The sequence below is a fragment of the Cibotium barometz genome, chromosome 44 (genome assembly GCF_041138505.1).
Source record: "Cibotium barometz isolate CiBa-2024 chromosome 44, ASM4113850v1, whole genome shotgun sequence".
NCBI classification, from domain to species: Eukaryota; Viridiplantae; Streptophyta; class Polypodiopsida; order Cyatheales; family Cibotiaceae; genus Cibotium; species Cibotium barometz.
Genome location: NC_141089.1, coordinates 10,824,709 through 10,837,168, shown reverse-complemented (window position 1 = coordinate 10,837,168; position 12,460 = coordinate 10,824,709). Strand labels below are relative to the sequence as shown.

The 12,460-nt window shown below is 45.1% G+C and overlaps 1 protein-coding gene across 1 annotated transcript in view; it reads left to right on the top strand.

Moving 5' to 3' along the window:
• Nucleotides 1–487: 487 nt before the first annotated feature.
• LOC147612953 (chromophore lyase CRL, chloroplastic-like) overlaps nucleotides 488–12,460 on the top strand; it is a 53,503-nt gene continuing 41,530 nt past the window's right edge. Inside the window, exon 1 of the mRNA XM_086782227.1 lies at nucleotides 488–789. Coding sequence (XP_086638353.1) covers nucleotides 568–789 — 222 coding nt within the window. The 5' untranslated portion in view covers nucleotides 488–567. The remainder of the gene's footprint in view (nucleotides 790–12,460) is intronic.

Genomic DNA, 12,460 nt, shown 5'->3' with positions numbered 1-12,460 from the left:
TGGGTGAATCTATGAAGAATATAGATGTATATAGCTTTACAAAAAATGTGATGGGATACAGTGCTTGAAAAATCCGATTTGTAGTACATTTTTCCCTATTGAAAATAGAGAAAGTTGGCTAAATTTCAACATTGGCTTAATTTTCAAGGGACAAAATCATACATTTTAGTTATTATCTTGACACTTTTTCTCTTCTCTAGTTCCGAAATCAAATTGCTTTTAAACATTCCATTTAATTTGATTGGTTGGGGAAAATGTCTTTTTCAAACTCTGAGCGTTTGTGTAGTAGGTGTGCTTTTTTTGAAAGAGAAGTGTGCCTTATTTAGACCATGTAGTACAAGCTTGGCTTTAACTTCTTGGCAACGAATTTTTTTTATCAAATGGCCACGTGGACCTATTACTTAACCCCATGTGTAAAATTGTGTGTCCAGTCAAATGTGGAACTTTGAATGCAAAGAAATTTTAATAGAATGGCCACACCCCCCGTGTAAAATTGTGTGTCCGGCCAAATGTGGAAAGGGCCTCTACTCTGAATGCACACTCAGTTCAGCAGCTTCGTAGGAGGCGATGGCGGGGGGCTCAGCATTCAGGAAAGGCGATACAGATGAAGCTGCTCCTGGGCCTTCAGGGGCTGGAAAACCCAACAACAATGGGGGGCGCATCGTCAGAAGTCTTGTTGTGAAGTCTCTGTGCGTGCTGGGAGGTGCCTTCCTTCTCCGCAAGCTCACTAAGACCACTACTCGCTGGGATCATGCCAAGACGGTCGCTCAAGCTCTCAGCGGCGAGAAGGTTTCTCTTGTAATCCCAAATGCATTTCAACTTGGAGATTAGTTTTTATGATGGCTCGTTGCCACTTGACTAGATCATTTGATGTGTGTGTGTGTGTGTGTGTGAGAGAGAGAGAGAGAGAGAGAGAGAGAGAGAGAGAGAGAGAGTCCACGTGGAAAGACATGCTCATGTATGAAGTATGCCTTTCTGATGATATATATGTAGATTTTAATCATACATGAGGGTGCCAGGGATCAAACATTGGCTCTGTGCAGAGCTTTTGCAAAACATTCCGTGACACAAAGCTGCAGATAAAAACCCATGGAGACTGCCAAGAATTTTCGGAAATCCAATGGCACTAGAGTTTCAAACCTTGAGATGATCGATTGCAACCCACCATTCCCATCATCAATCTTGATGATGTAAATTTCATACCTAGGCTTTGCACAGCTATGGCCTAGAGTGAGATTTCCTGCTGCAGCGATCTAGTCCTTGAGAGGAGGAAAAATGCTTCACAGAAAAGAAACGGATCAGAGCAGTGTTTATGTGACAGAGAAGACGAGAGAGACAAAGACAGATATGCATTACAAGGAGAGTGTGCACGATGAGAGGGCAAGGTTGCCATCTGCTGTAGCGAGCTCACGTGTAACATGCAATTGGTATGAAGGTGTAACGCACAACAAGGCCTTCTTTATACCTTTATGTTAGTGAGCATGAAGCAATCCACTTTAATCTTTATTCATAGGGGATAGAGCTCAAGAGAGAGGATATGAAGAGTTGACACCAGATCAGTTCCCAATCTACCCACTTAAGGGACCCCTCCCACAAGCACGGGTATTTTTTGGAGAACTTCCTTATAGTAGAAAAACTTATTCATGACGGTTGACCGAGGATTGCCGAACGCAAGTACGAGGTCGGAGGTAGACCAAACATAGTCCGCTGAACCATCAAGCAGACTGAAGACAACTCTGAAGCCACTTTTGAAGCCTTTATGCACACCCAGATCTGTTGCAGGAGATGCAAGAACGAAGGCTGAATGCGAGAAGACTTTGGAATGCATTGGATTGAAGCACAATGAAGTGCTTCGTTTTTGAAAAGTATGCATGCACAAGTCAAGAGACTTAGGCACACATAATTGTACTCTTGATGACTGCTGAATTGTGGGAGAATGAGATGATTTTAGCATGGGACCGAAGGCGCCTTATATAGGGCCCTCTATATGCTGGTCAGTTTATCCTTATAGTTGTCGGCCTGTTTTTATATGCCCACGATTGCAAAAAATTAGCATTAAATGCTATCTTTTCCAATTTTCCGTACATTGGATACCCACACAACGCCTGTACTTGCGCACACACCCAGCTCGATGTCCATACCTACTTGTACACCCCCTCGTAGTGACCGTACGTGCCGCCTGTACTCTCCGTACTGCCTGTATTGTCACGTGAGTACCTGCAAAATTTGTATGCGATTGTACGTGCAGAATTTGTACTCAATTGTACTTGCAAAATCCATACTAGGTGTACCTACTATAACAAAACCATTTCTGCAAATTTGGGGCTTTTTGCAATTTCAACTCAAATTGGGACATTCAACCTTCGAGGCAACAAAATTACTTGTCAATTTTGCTTTCAAATGTCAATTTCTCTCCCTATAAGACCTTTTAGCAGGCATCTGTTGTGAAAACACAATTTCCAGTTGTTTGTGGTTCTCAAGGGAAATTTCGCAAAAGCAATAGAGACGTGTGTGTTGGTGCCCGAATATGTGAAGTAATGGCACAAAATGCAGGAGATGTATTTGGTGTTTTTCTCAGGAGGACAAACTTGATGGGAACAATTACTCCTTGTGGCGTTTTATGGTCAAGAACTTGCTGGTTGTCAAGGGTGTGTGGGGGTATGCCAATGGTGATGAGCCCCGTCTTTCAGACACTGCACTTGCCACTTCTGGGTGAGGTGATTTTGGTAGGCTCCAGTACTTGCTCCTCCTACTTAGGAACATAAAAGATGGGATGCCAGAGATGTCCAGGTCATTGTTGGTAATAAAGAGATCAATTATACTGCACATTAGGTCTTGTAAGACATCTTAGCAGGCTTGGGATGTATTGGAAACCATTTATCAAGCTAAGAATGCGGCCAGAGTCTCATATCTCAAGAAGCAGCTTGAGAATCTTGATATGAGTGAAGGTTATAGCATGGCATATCATATCACAAAGGTTGAGGATCTTAAGAATATCACAAAGGTTGAGGATCTTCAGGAGCAATTGCGGCTCAATATAGATGAGGTGATTTTGGAAAAGGAACTTGTTTCTAGAATATTGTCTTCATTGCCAGAGATTTACTTGAAATTTCATACATCTTTCACCCTGTCCATGCGGGGCAACCTGGAACCACTTCAGTTGGAAGAATTAGCAGGTTTGGTGTTATAGGAAGAGCAGACTAAGTCTTTCGTTATGTGTGGCAGTGATCAGGCCATTGCTGCCAATGACAAAGGCAAGGGCAATGTAACATTTGGAAGCTTGATGAATAGAATCGGTACTTCAATCAATAGAATTCAACATTCTTTCGTGACGAAGATAATGCACAAGATAGAGAGAGAGAAATGAAATGTTATATTAACGTCTTCAAAAGGCCAAAGTGACCTATGAGACCAAAGTTACAACCATGTGACATCTGATACACTGTCTGGAAAAGAAAAGAAAGAACTGAAGGTAAGTATCTAGCCCTACAATATATCAGTAGGGAGCATCCGGAAGCAGCAACTAGGGAGAGTGGGAAGCTAATGCTACTAGTCAAAATGGGGTACATGAGTACATGGATACATGAATACATGAATATGGGGGAGTACAAAAGTGACAGTGAGTACAACAGTATATGGCTGGAGTCGTAATCATCCTAGGAGCTCTAGCAGGGGTCTCTGCCGGATGGCCTGGATATCTGCCATAGTGAGATGCCTGGTCGGACGAGCCCGATGCCTCGCAATGATGCTCTGAATCCTCCGGTGTAGGCACCGTCTCCGATGTAAGGATCCGCGAACCCTCGGGCGTCTGGATCTGCCCAACTGGATAGCTCTCTCAACTAGAGTCCCACGGGGTGCCCATTGCTGGGCTGTCGGCTGTGTCCTCTCGGGTAGTCCCTCTAAAGAAGTCAGTAATCTGTCTGTTTGTGGACTCCTTGCCAGTCGGGCGTCTGCTCCTGATAATGGACTCTTTGAGCCTGCGGAATTCCAGGAGATAAAAACGAGAGAGAGAGAGAGAGAGAGAGAGAGAGAGAGAGAGAGAGAGAGAGAGAGAGAGCATGCCATAATATAAAACACCATTTCACGAAAAAAAAAAGAGAGCATGCCATTTGGATGTCTACAAAAAAAAGGACAAAATGAACATGAAATAAAGTATGAAAGTATTGAGCTAGTGGGGGGGGTGTGATGGATGGAGCACTACTGCTAGAGGCTCAGTATGCAACCTATATGCGTAGCGTATACAAGAATGCAATGTAGATTTGTCTAGCTCCAACCAGTACCATAATGGGGGTGTAATATGTGATACATAGGCAAAAATACCTCGGAGCATGATTTCCGGGTGTGAGTGTAAGTGAGCTAGCCACTCCTGGATATGGTGCTGATGTCGAGCCCGTATCTCTATGATCTCCCTCTGATGTAGTCTGGGAGTCTGATGTAGCTTGGTGCTCTCGGTCTCCGTCTGGCTCGGAGGTCCGCAATGCTCTGAAGTGTAACCCCCTCCTGTGTTAGGGTAGGCACTGGGATAGATCTCTGGAAGAAATAAGTGAGCTGGAGCTGTCACCCACCTCTCCCTGTGGTATGAGTCCGTATCATTGTCTCTCTACGGGGCTGTGTCTCTAACAAGAACTTGCCAAATCTGCGCTGGTCTGCGGACTCCATGATCTGGCGGAGTGAGGGATGCCCATTGAAGATGGTCTATCTTTGACACTATATGCTCTGCATCTGTATACATAATGTTCCTCACTCTCAACCTCCTCCTGGCATAGTCTGTATATCCTCTTTGCTATGGGGATCTGTGCTGCCCTACCTGCCTCAATCTCAAGCTGGTGTGATGACACTCTGAGCTGGCCAATCGCCACTCGGGCACTGTGAGGCATGTACACATCCATGTATCCAGGTCTCTGTATGAATCCATCCGCTAGGATACGCATAAACTGATCTCTGTAGTATAGCATCTTCGGCGGTAGAGGCTGACTGGGTGTAATCCAAGTCTCTTGAGTGTATCGCTGCCATAAATCCTGCCGAAGGACACTGTTCCTCTCATTGTGAGAGAGCTGGATGTGTGGTGCATGTATATCATACTGGAAAGGTGGTAGGTGATCTATGTCGAGACCATGCTGAGTGAGCCACTGTATCATCTGTGAATACCATGATCTCCTATCTCCACTCTCTGCGAGCTGCCTGGACGCCTCAAAAGCTCTATGTGAGAATAGCTTGATAACCCTACATTGGGGCTTGCTTTGTTCATTTTTAAGACATATGGTTCTTTTTTGGTGCATGATAAAGAGGCACACTCTGTTTTTCTATAGCAAAATCACATGCTTAGGACATACTCTTGATATGAATGTATATTGATGGAGATCATATGGTTGGAATGTTGGTACAAATCTTGTGTATCTGCAGGGGGTGTGTGGGTATGAGATCCATTACATAAATTGTAACTGTAGGATGGTTATTTTTTTAAAACAATTAAAAAAAAAATTTATCTTATGGAATTTTTGGGCCTTATGCCTTGGGGGTGATATGCATCATACATCAGGCCACACCTTGGGACAGCAGCCCACTCTGTGCTCTACAGGTCAGTACCTCCGCGTTCTATATCAGGCCACACTTTGGGACAGCAGCCCACTCTCTGCTACAGTAGAGGACTTCAGCATTTTTCCTCAGCTCATGGGACAGCAGCCCACTCTCAGCTACACAGTATAGCACTTCAGCGTTTTATCATCAGTACCTACCTTGGAACAGCAGCCCACTCTCTGCTCACCATCTCACATCATCGGGACGGCAGCCCTCTCTGCTTATTTTCACCATCAACACCACTCGGGATGGCAGCCCTCTCTGCTCCTCACCATCACTCAGGTATTGCAGCACCCTTGTCAGTAGAGCTTGCACCACCACCACTCGGGACGGCAGCCCTCTCTGCTCCTTACCACCACTCTAGTATTGCAGCACCCTTGTCACTAGAGCTTGCACCACTTGGGACGGCAGCCCTCTCTGCTCTTCATCATTCGACACCAACCACCTCACGGAGTGCCTTTGCCTCACATCGACGCAAGCCTTCGTCACCGACCGTGCTTCAGCTCCGACATCGTCTTTGCTTCTGCACTAGTCTTCTTCCACTCAGAGTCACCTCTCATTAGAGGGCTCTTGTACATATGTTCACTCACCATTATATATAGAGTCATTCACCTATTTCATGTTGTGTTGTTTTGCTCTGATCTCTTGTTCATCTGGTCCTTTCGTCCTTTTGCCCTCACAATGACCCTCGGGATCCTGTGGTTTAGACAGTATGCAACCATTCTTGATTGGAGGCAAGACACCTTCACTATCGTTGAAGGTTTTCCTGAGCCTCTCATGATTTGCGGGGATCGGAGCATTCCTGGAATTTCACTCATTTTCCACATTTAGGTCCAACGAGCCATCCAAAAAGGAGTAGAGTGTGTGGTACTAATGCAACCATTCTTGATTGGAGGCAAGACACTTTCACTATCGTTGAAGGTTTTCCTGAGCCTCTCATGATTTGCGGGGATCGGAACATTTCTAGAATTTCACTCATTTTCCACATTTAGGTCCAACGAGCCATCCAAAAAGAAGTAGAGTGTGTGGTACTATATGTCTGCTCTCAGTCTAATGCAGTTCAAATAGCACTTGCAAGGGAGCAGCGGATGGCTGGCCTTTTGTCTCAATACAGCATCGTGCTGCAAGACGACCTCCCATCTGATCTCCCACCCCAGTAGACTTGAGGACCATCGCATAGAGTTGGTTCCTGGTTCAGAACCTCCAAGCAAGTTCCCTACCACCTTTCTAAGGCATTGGAGAGCGAGCTAGAGTGGCAGTTAGCCCAACTACTCCGGTCCAGATTTATCCGACCGTCATCCTCACCTTTTGCCGCTCCCATTCTATTTGTCCAAAAGATAAGTGACAAGTCCCAATGAGTTGTTTATCAATGCCAAGAAGAGTGAGTTTGGAGTACAGGAAATCCATTACGTGGGATACATCATCAGTTCATCAGGTATTAGCCTCAATCCTGAAAAGGTACAGGCCATTCTCAGTTGGGATGTTCCCACTACAGCCCAGGATATCAGCTCATTTGTGGGTCTTTGTCAAGCCTACAGCACACACATGGACAAGTTTTCTGACCTTGCAGCACCTCTCACCGACTTGCTCAAGGGCGTGAAGACTCATCGTCAAAAAGTGTCCGTCATGGGCAAGGCTCTAGAGCGTTCCAAGCAATGAAGAAAGTTGCCTCTGAGTCACCAGTTTTGAAGTTGGCATCATGGGACAATCCTTTCGAGGTGATTACCAATGCCAGTAACCTTGCCATTGGAATTGTTTTACAACAAGATGGTAAGCCAATGACTTATTATAACTGCAAATTGAATAACGCCGAAAAGAATTATTCAGTGTATGACAAAGAGCTCTTGGGGGTGATGACCGCTCTTAAGTATTGGAAGCACTTCCTTTACGAGAGGGACTTCACAATTAAGACAGATCACCAGGAACTTAAATGGTTGCAAACCATGTCCAGTGCCCAACGGAGTGACAGGCAGTCCAAGTGGAGTCAATAGTTCCAACAATTTAGAGGAATGATTAAATATGTCTCGGGCAAAAATAACCCCGTTGCCGATGCTCTTACTCAAAAGGGCACTATTCAGACATTGCAGGAGTCCACTATGCTAGAAATTCAAGGCAAAGACTTGGATAGTATGAAGGCACAGTATCCGGATTCGGAAGAGTTCGAGGCTCAAAATCAGGTGGCCCACAATTTAGAATCACACCACTAAAGTATACAGGATGTTGTTTTTCAAGAACCATCTTTGTGTACTAAAAGAAAAGCACCAAGTCCTTCCCCACGATGCCCATGATTCTCTTGTTCAGGGGTCATAGGGGTATCAATAGTACCTTGGAGAAGTTAGAGAGGTCATTCTATTGGCCTAAGATGCGACAGGATGTCTATCAACGCGTCCAATCATGTCAGATATGTCAAAAGGTGAAAGTTCCTCATACCAAACAGACAAGGTTACTTCAGCCTTTGCCTATTCTTGAGGGACCCTTTCACGACATAATATGAACTTCGTAGGCTCTCTACCCGCATCACCTGGATCTAGAAACACAGTGTATGACAATTGTTGACAGATTCAGTAAGTTTTGCATGCTCATTCCATGCAAGCAAACAGCCACAGCCGAGGACATAGCTCACTTGTTCATTCGGTTTTGGTACCCCATTGGTGGTTTGCATGGACTATCACATCAAATAGAGATCCAAAATTTACGTCCCATTTTTGGAGAGCATTGTTTGACAATTTACACACTGGCATGATCATCAGTGCAACATTTGTACAGAAGTAGAACCTTTTTATAGGAATATTTGTCGTACGCCATGACCCCATTGTGAGCCCTCAGTCCAGGGACAGTCAAGCATGAGCTACATAGGTCAATCTCTAAGCCTTAGAGGTCAGTCAAGTGTCAGTCCTCTTAACCCACTTGGAGAATTCACCAGTTAGTGCATGTAGAAGTCAGCCTTAGCATTAGGTCAAGCATTAGCAAGCATGTAGAAATCAATAGGATCATCCATGGGCCTAGGCAGCCAGTCGGCTGCCTCACTTTGCCCCTATCAGGGGTCAGCCAGCTTGGAAGGCTATTGAGTATCAGTCGGCCAACATCAAATGCTCACCAGCATTGGTCGGCCAACATACAATATGCTCAACAAGCAGTTGGCTGTATTACAGCAGTTGGGCAGCCTTTTTTCCATGTGCAAGATAGTTTATGTAACATTTAATGCTAATAATGTCCATTTTGCTACTCGTCACTGACAACTAATGCTGGCCTACCAGCAACATAGAGACATATATAAGCATTGGTTCAGCCATCAATCATGCATTCAGGTATTCAACAAAGTGCAGAAGCAGATAGTCATCCAAATCAACTCCAAGCTATCCAAGCTGGACCTCTTCAACATTCAGCCAACGTATGTGTAGTCCTACAGCTATCTGGACTTGTAGCAGTGGCCCGAAGAGTCTTCAGCAGAGCCTTGGATTGGTGGATACTAAGGCGACGTACGGTCTTCCTCGTCCTTGCGTTGGGCATTCATATCACTTGTTTACTCAAGCATTGTACATCATTCTCCAAAGAATAACATAAGCAAATACTCCGTTTTGGGGGGGGGGGGTGGGCCTTCAGTGGGTATTTGGGACATTCTCGTTCTCTTCTCTCTCTACTCTCTGAATTGGATGCTAAAGATTCTCACCACATAAAGGTATAAAGAAGGCCCTGTTGCGTGTTATCACGACCAAGCTCAGTGCATGTAACGTTAGAACACTGTGTGGGAAAATCACATGCTCGCAAGCCTTTTGACAGCCCGTCTACAGTACAGTGCCTTTCCAACGTGCATACACCGATACACGTCTTCATCTTCAACAGCTCCAAGCGGCACAATGTCCATGCATCTCCACGCACAGCTCAGAACATTGCACAACATGGCAGCTCTCACAGTTGACAAATAAGTAGCAAAAATTGACTCCATTTAGTGACCTCAGTATCTCTGTGTGCTTTGTACATGCATGAAAAACTAGATTCCGTACCATGGCCATAGCACTCTGGCTGTCAATGAGTATCGTAGTGGGTGTCAGCTAACCCTCACGAAGATCTGCAAGTAACTTTCGTAGCCATACACAATCTACCATAGAAGTGAAGACCGCCTGTCTCTCCTACACTATTTGGGCTATACATTGATGAGGTGGCTGACTTCATTGGTCACGGTGGTGGGGACGGGGTAGACATCTCAAGTACCACAGTCCACATTATGCTATATGCAGATGATATTATTCTGGTCTCTGAGTCGCGGATGGGACTACAGCACCATCTCCATGTACTCGATGACTTCTGCACACAGAGGGGGCTTACAGTGAACCTTGGGAAAACCAAGGCCATGCTTTTCCACACCTCAGGGCCGGTTCGACGAGACAGGCCATCTTCACACTAGCAGGAGGACAGGTAGAGGTGGTAGACTCTCATGTGTACCTAGGGATTACATTTACGACTCCGCCAGGAAGCTTTACTATGGCACATGCAGCCAGGGATAGACTCACATGAGGGTATGCAGCTCTAGCCATGCTAGAGAGACAGCGTCACCAGGCACACTTCCAGGACCCTCGCACAAGGGTGGTTGTTTGACACACTAGTCACCCCTGCTTTGATGTATGCTGCAGCAGTATGGGCACCTGGGTACCTGGGCTCGCCACCTCCACATGGTCTCAGATAGAGAGGCCTCAGATTCTCATGCTCTCACGCATGATCCGCAGCAAACCCTCCGTCCCACATGACATTGTCCGGAGGGAGTTTGCTGCACCTCCTATGCTAGTAGAGGCCCTCTTCCAGACGATCTGCTTCATACAGAGGATCAAAGATATGCCATCAGATCAAATGTGCTGACCTGAAGAGCCGATGATGTGCAGTCCTCGGCAGCAGTGACAACAGCAAAAGTGGTACTGAATATGTCTATGAAGTGGTACAAGTGGTGAAGTGATGAGGCAAGGCTATATATTGTGTGTGGGGCTGCCGGTCGGCCAGCAGCAAAGACCCACAAAACATGAAATAAAACATACAACTCCAAAAAAATACCCTTTTTAGGGCTGGATAAAAGAGGGGAGACAAAATCCCGTTGGGATGTGGCCCTCTGAACCTGAAACTCAAATTGTTGAGCTGTATGAGTAATGTGTGTACGTAGACCAGGGGTAAATTCGTCAACATCTGTATGATAAGGAACCAAAGTACAGCTCATCGTATTGGCCAGTTGCGGAGAGATGGCATCCTTAGAACTGCCCATGTCAAAGAGGACAATGAATTGCTGTCCCTTTGCAGTGCCATAGGCACAGATGAGAGCCTTTATCTTTCCTTGAGCCTTACTCTCCTGCTTATCATCAAATATCATTGGCGGCATTTAATTCAAAGAGGGCAAAAGCTAAACGGCATTTGAGGTTGATGGTGGAGGTGTGGATGAGGTTGCTACGGTTGCTATTGTGGAAATGGATGCCTTAGCAGACTTTTCAGCACTGAAACTTAGTGCAATCTTTCTTTCCATATCCCACAGTGTGATAGAAAAAACAATGGTTCTTTGTCCTATACTGTGTCTATTCATCCGGCTGGAGATAACCTCCAGTGATGCCCTCCTTAGCTTTTTCCTTAGGAGTCTTCTTGGGCATAGAATCTTTCCTATTACCCGATTGACTTGGAGAGTTTTTCTTTTGGTTCTTTTGGTCTTTGTTATTCTGGGTCCCCTTCCCTGGGTAGATGACTGCTGTTGGGGCTTAGGGGAAGACTATACTTGCTTGGGCTTACCTCTGTTCAGCATCAGTTCTTAATTCTGAGCGAGGGACAGTTCTTAATTCTGAGCGAGGGACAATGCCCATGCATAAGTCTGAGTTATAAAATTCCGAACTCGGTACCTAATGTTAGTGTCTAAACCTTGAATGAACTATTTGAGCCTATCTTCTTCTTCCGATATGCTATTGTAATGACTTTGTTGGAATAGGTCAAAACAGGGGAACCACCCTGAGTGAGTTTATAAAACTCGTCCTCAAGATTGGTCATGTACTGTGGTGGAAGAAAAACGGGCTTTGAGGTCAGCCAACGAAGGTAGTTCCAATGAAAGTTGAATTGGCCTATGATGGGGTCTGTGTGAAGTTGTGACCAATGTTGCCACCAAGTAACAGCTTTCCCAGTGAGTTGGGGTGCTACTACATAGACTTTGTCTTGTGGATCTGTAATTTTATCTAAAGGAAAATGTGCTTCAAATTGATGAATAAATTGAGTAACAACAGCATGATCACACTTACCATCATACTTACTAAAATTTGGAGAGGTTTGTATGACGGTGGTGGTAGGGGCGGTGGAGGACGAGGAATTTGGAGCCGGCTGGGAGAGGGATGCCAGAATCTGTGCCATTGTTTACTAATGCTGGATTTGCATAGCCTCCTAGTTGAGTCTTTGCTGAAACTCTCGGTCGGCGATTTCTCGACGGCGCTAGTCTTCCTCATAATTGTGTGTGGCTTCCTTATCTTGTTGTTCCTCCGCACGTCTTAGTTCTTTCTCTTCTTCTGCTTTTCTTTTTGCTTCTTTGCCTTTTCTTCTTTGTTCTTCACGTCTTGCTTCTTCTTTTCTTTTTGGTTCTTCCCCTTTTTTTTTTTTTCTTCACGTCTTGCTTCTTCTTTTCTTTTTGCTTCTTCACGTCGATCTTTGTCTTTTCTTCTTTGTTCCTCCATAGTGAGAAGGATTTGTGCCAGATCTAAGATGCCTTTTTTGGGCTTCTCTTTTTCGGCGGCAAGCTGCATCTTTAGAGAATTTATTCGCTCCATCATTATTCTCAAAAGCTCTTGTGTGCTTGGTAGAAGTGTGCTTTCTATTTGGAAGCTTTGTGCCTCCATCACTTCTTGCTAGCTTTCTTCTTGATGTAATTTCTCTC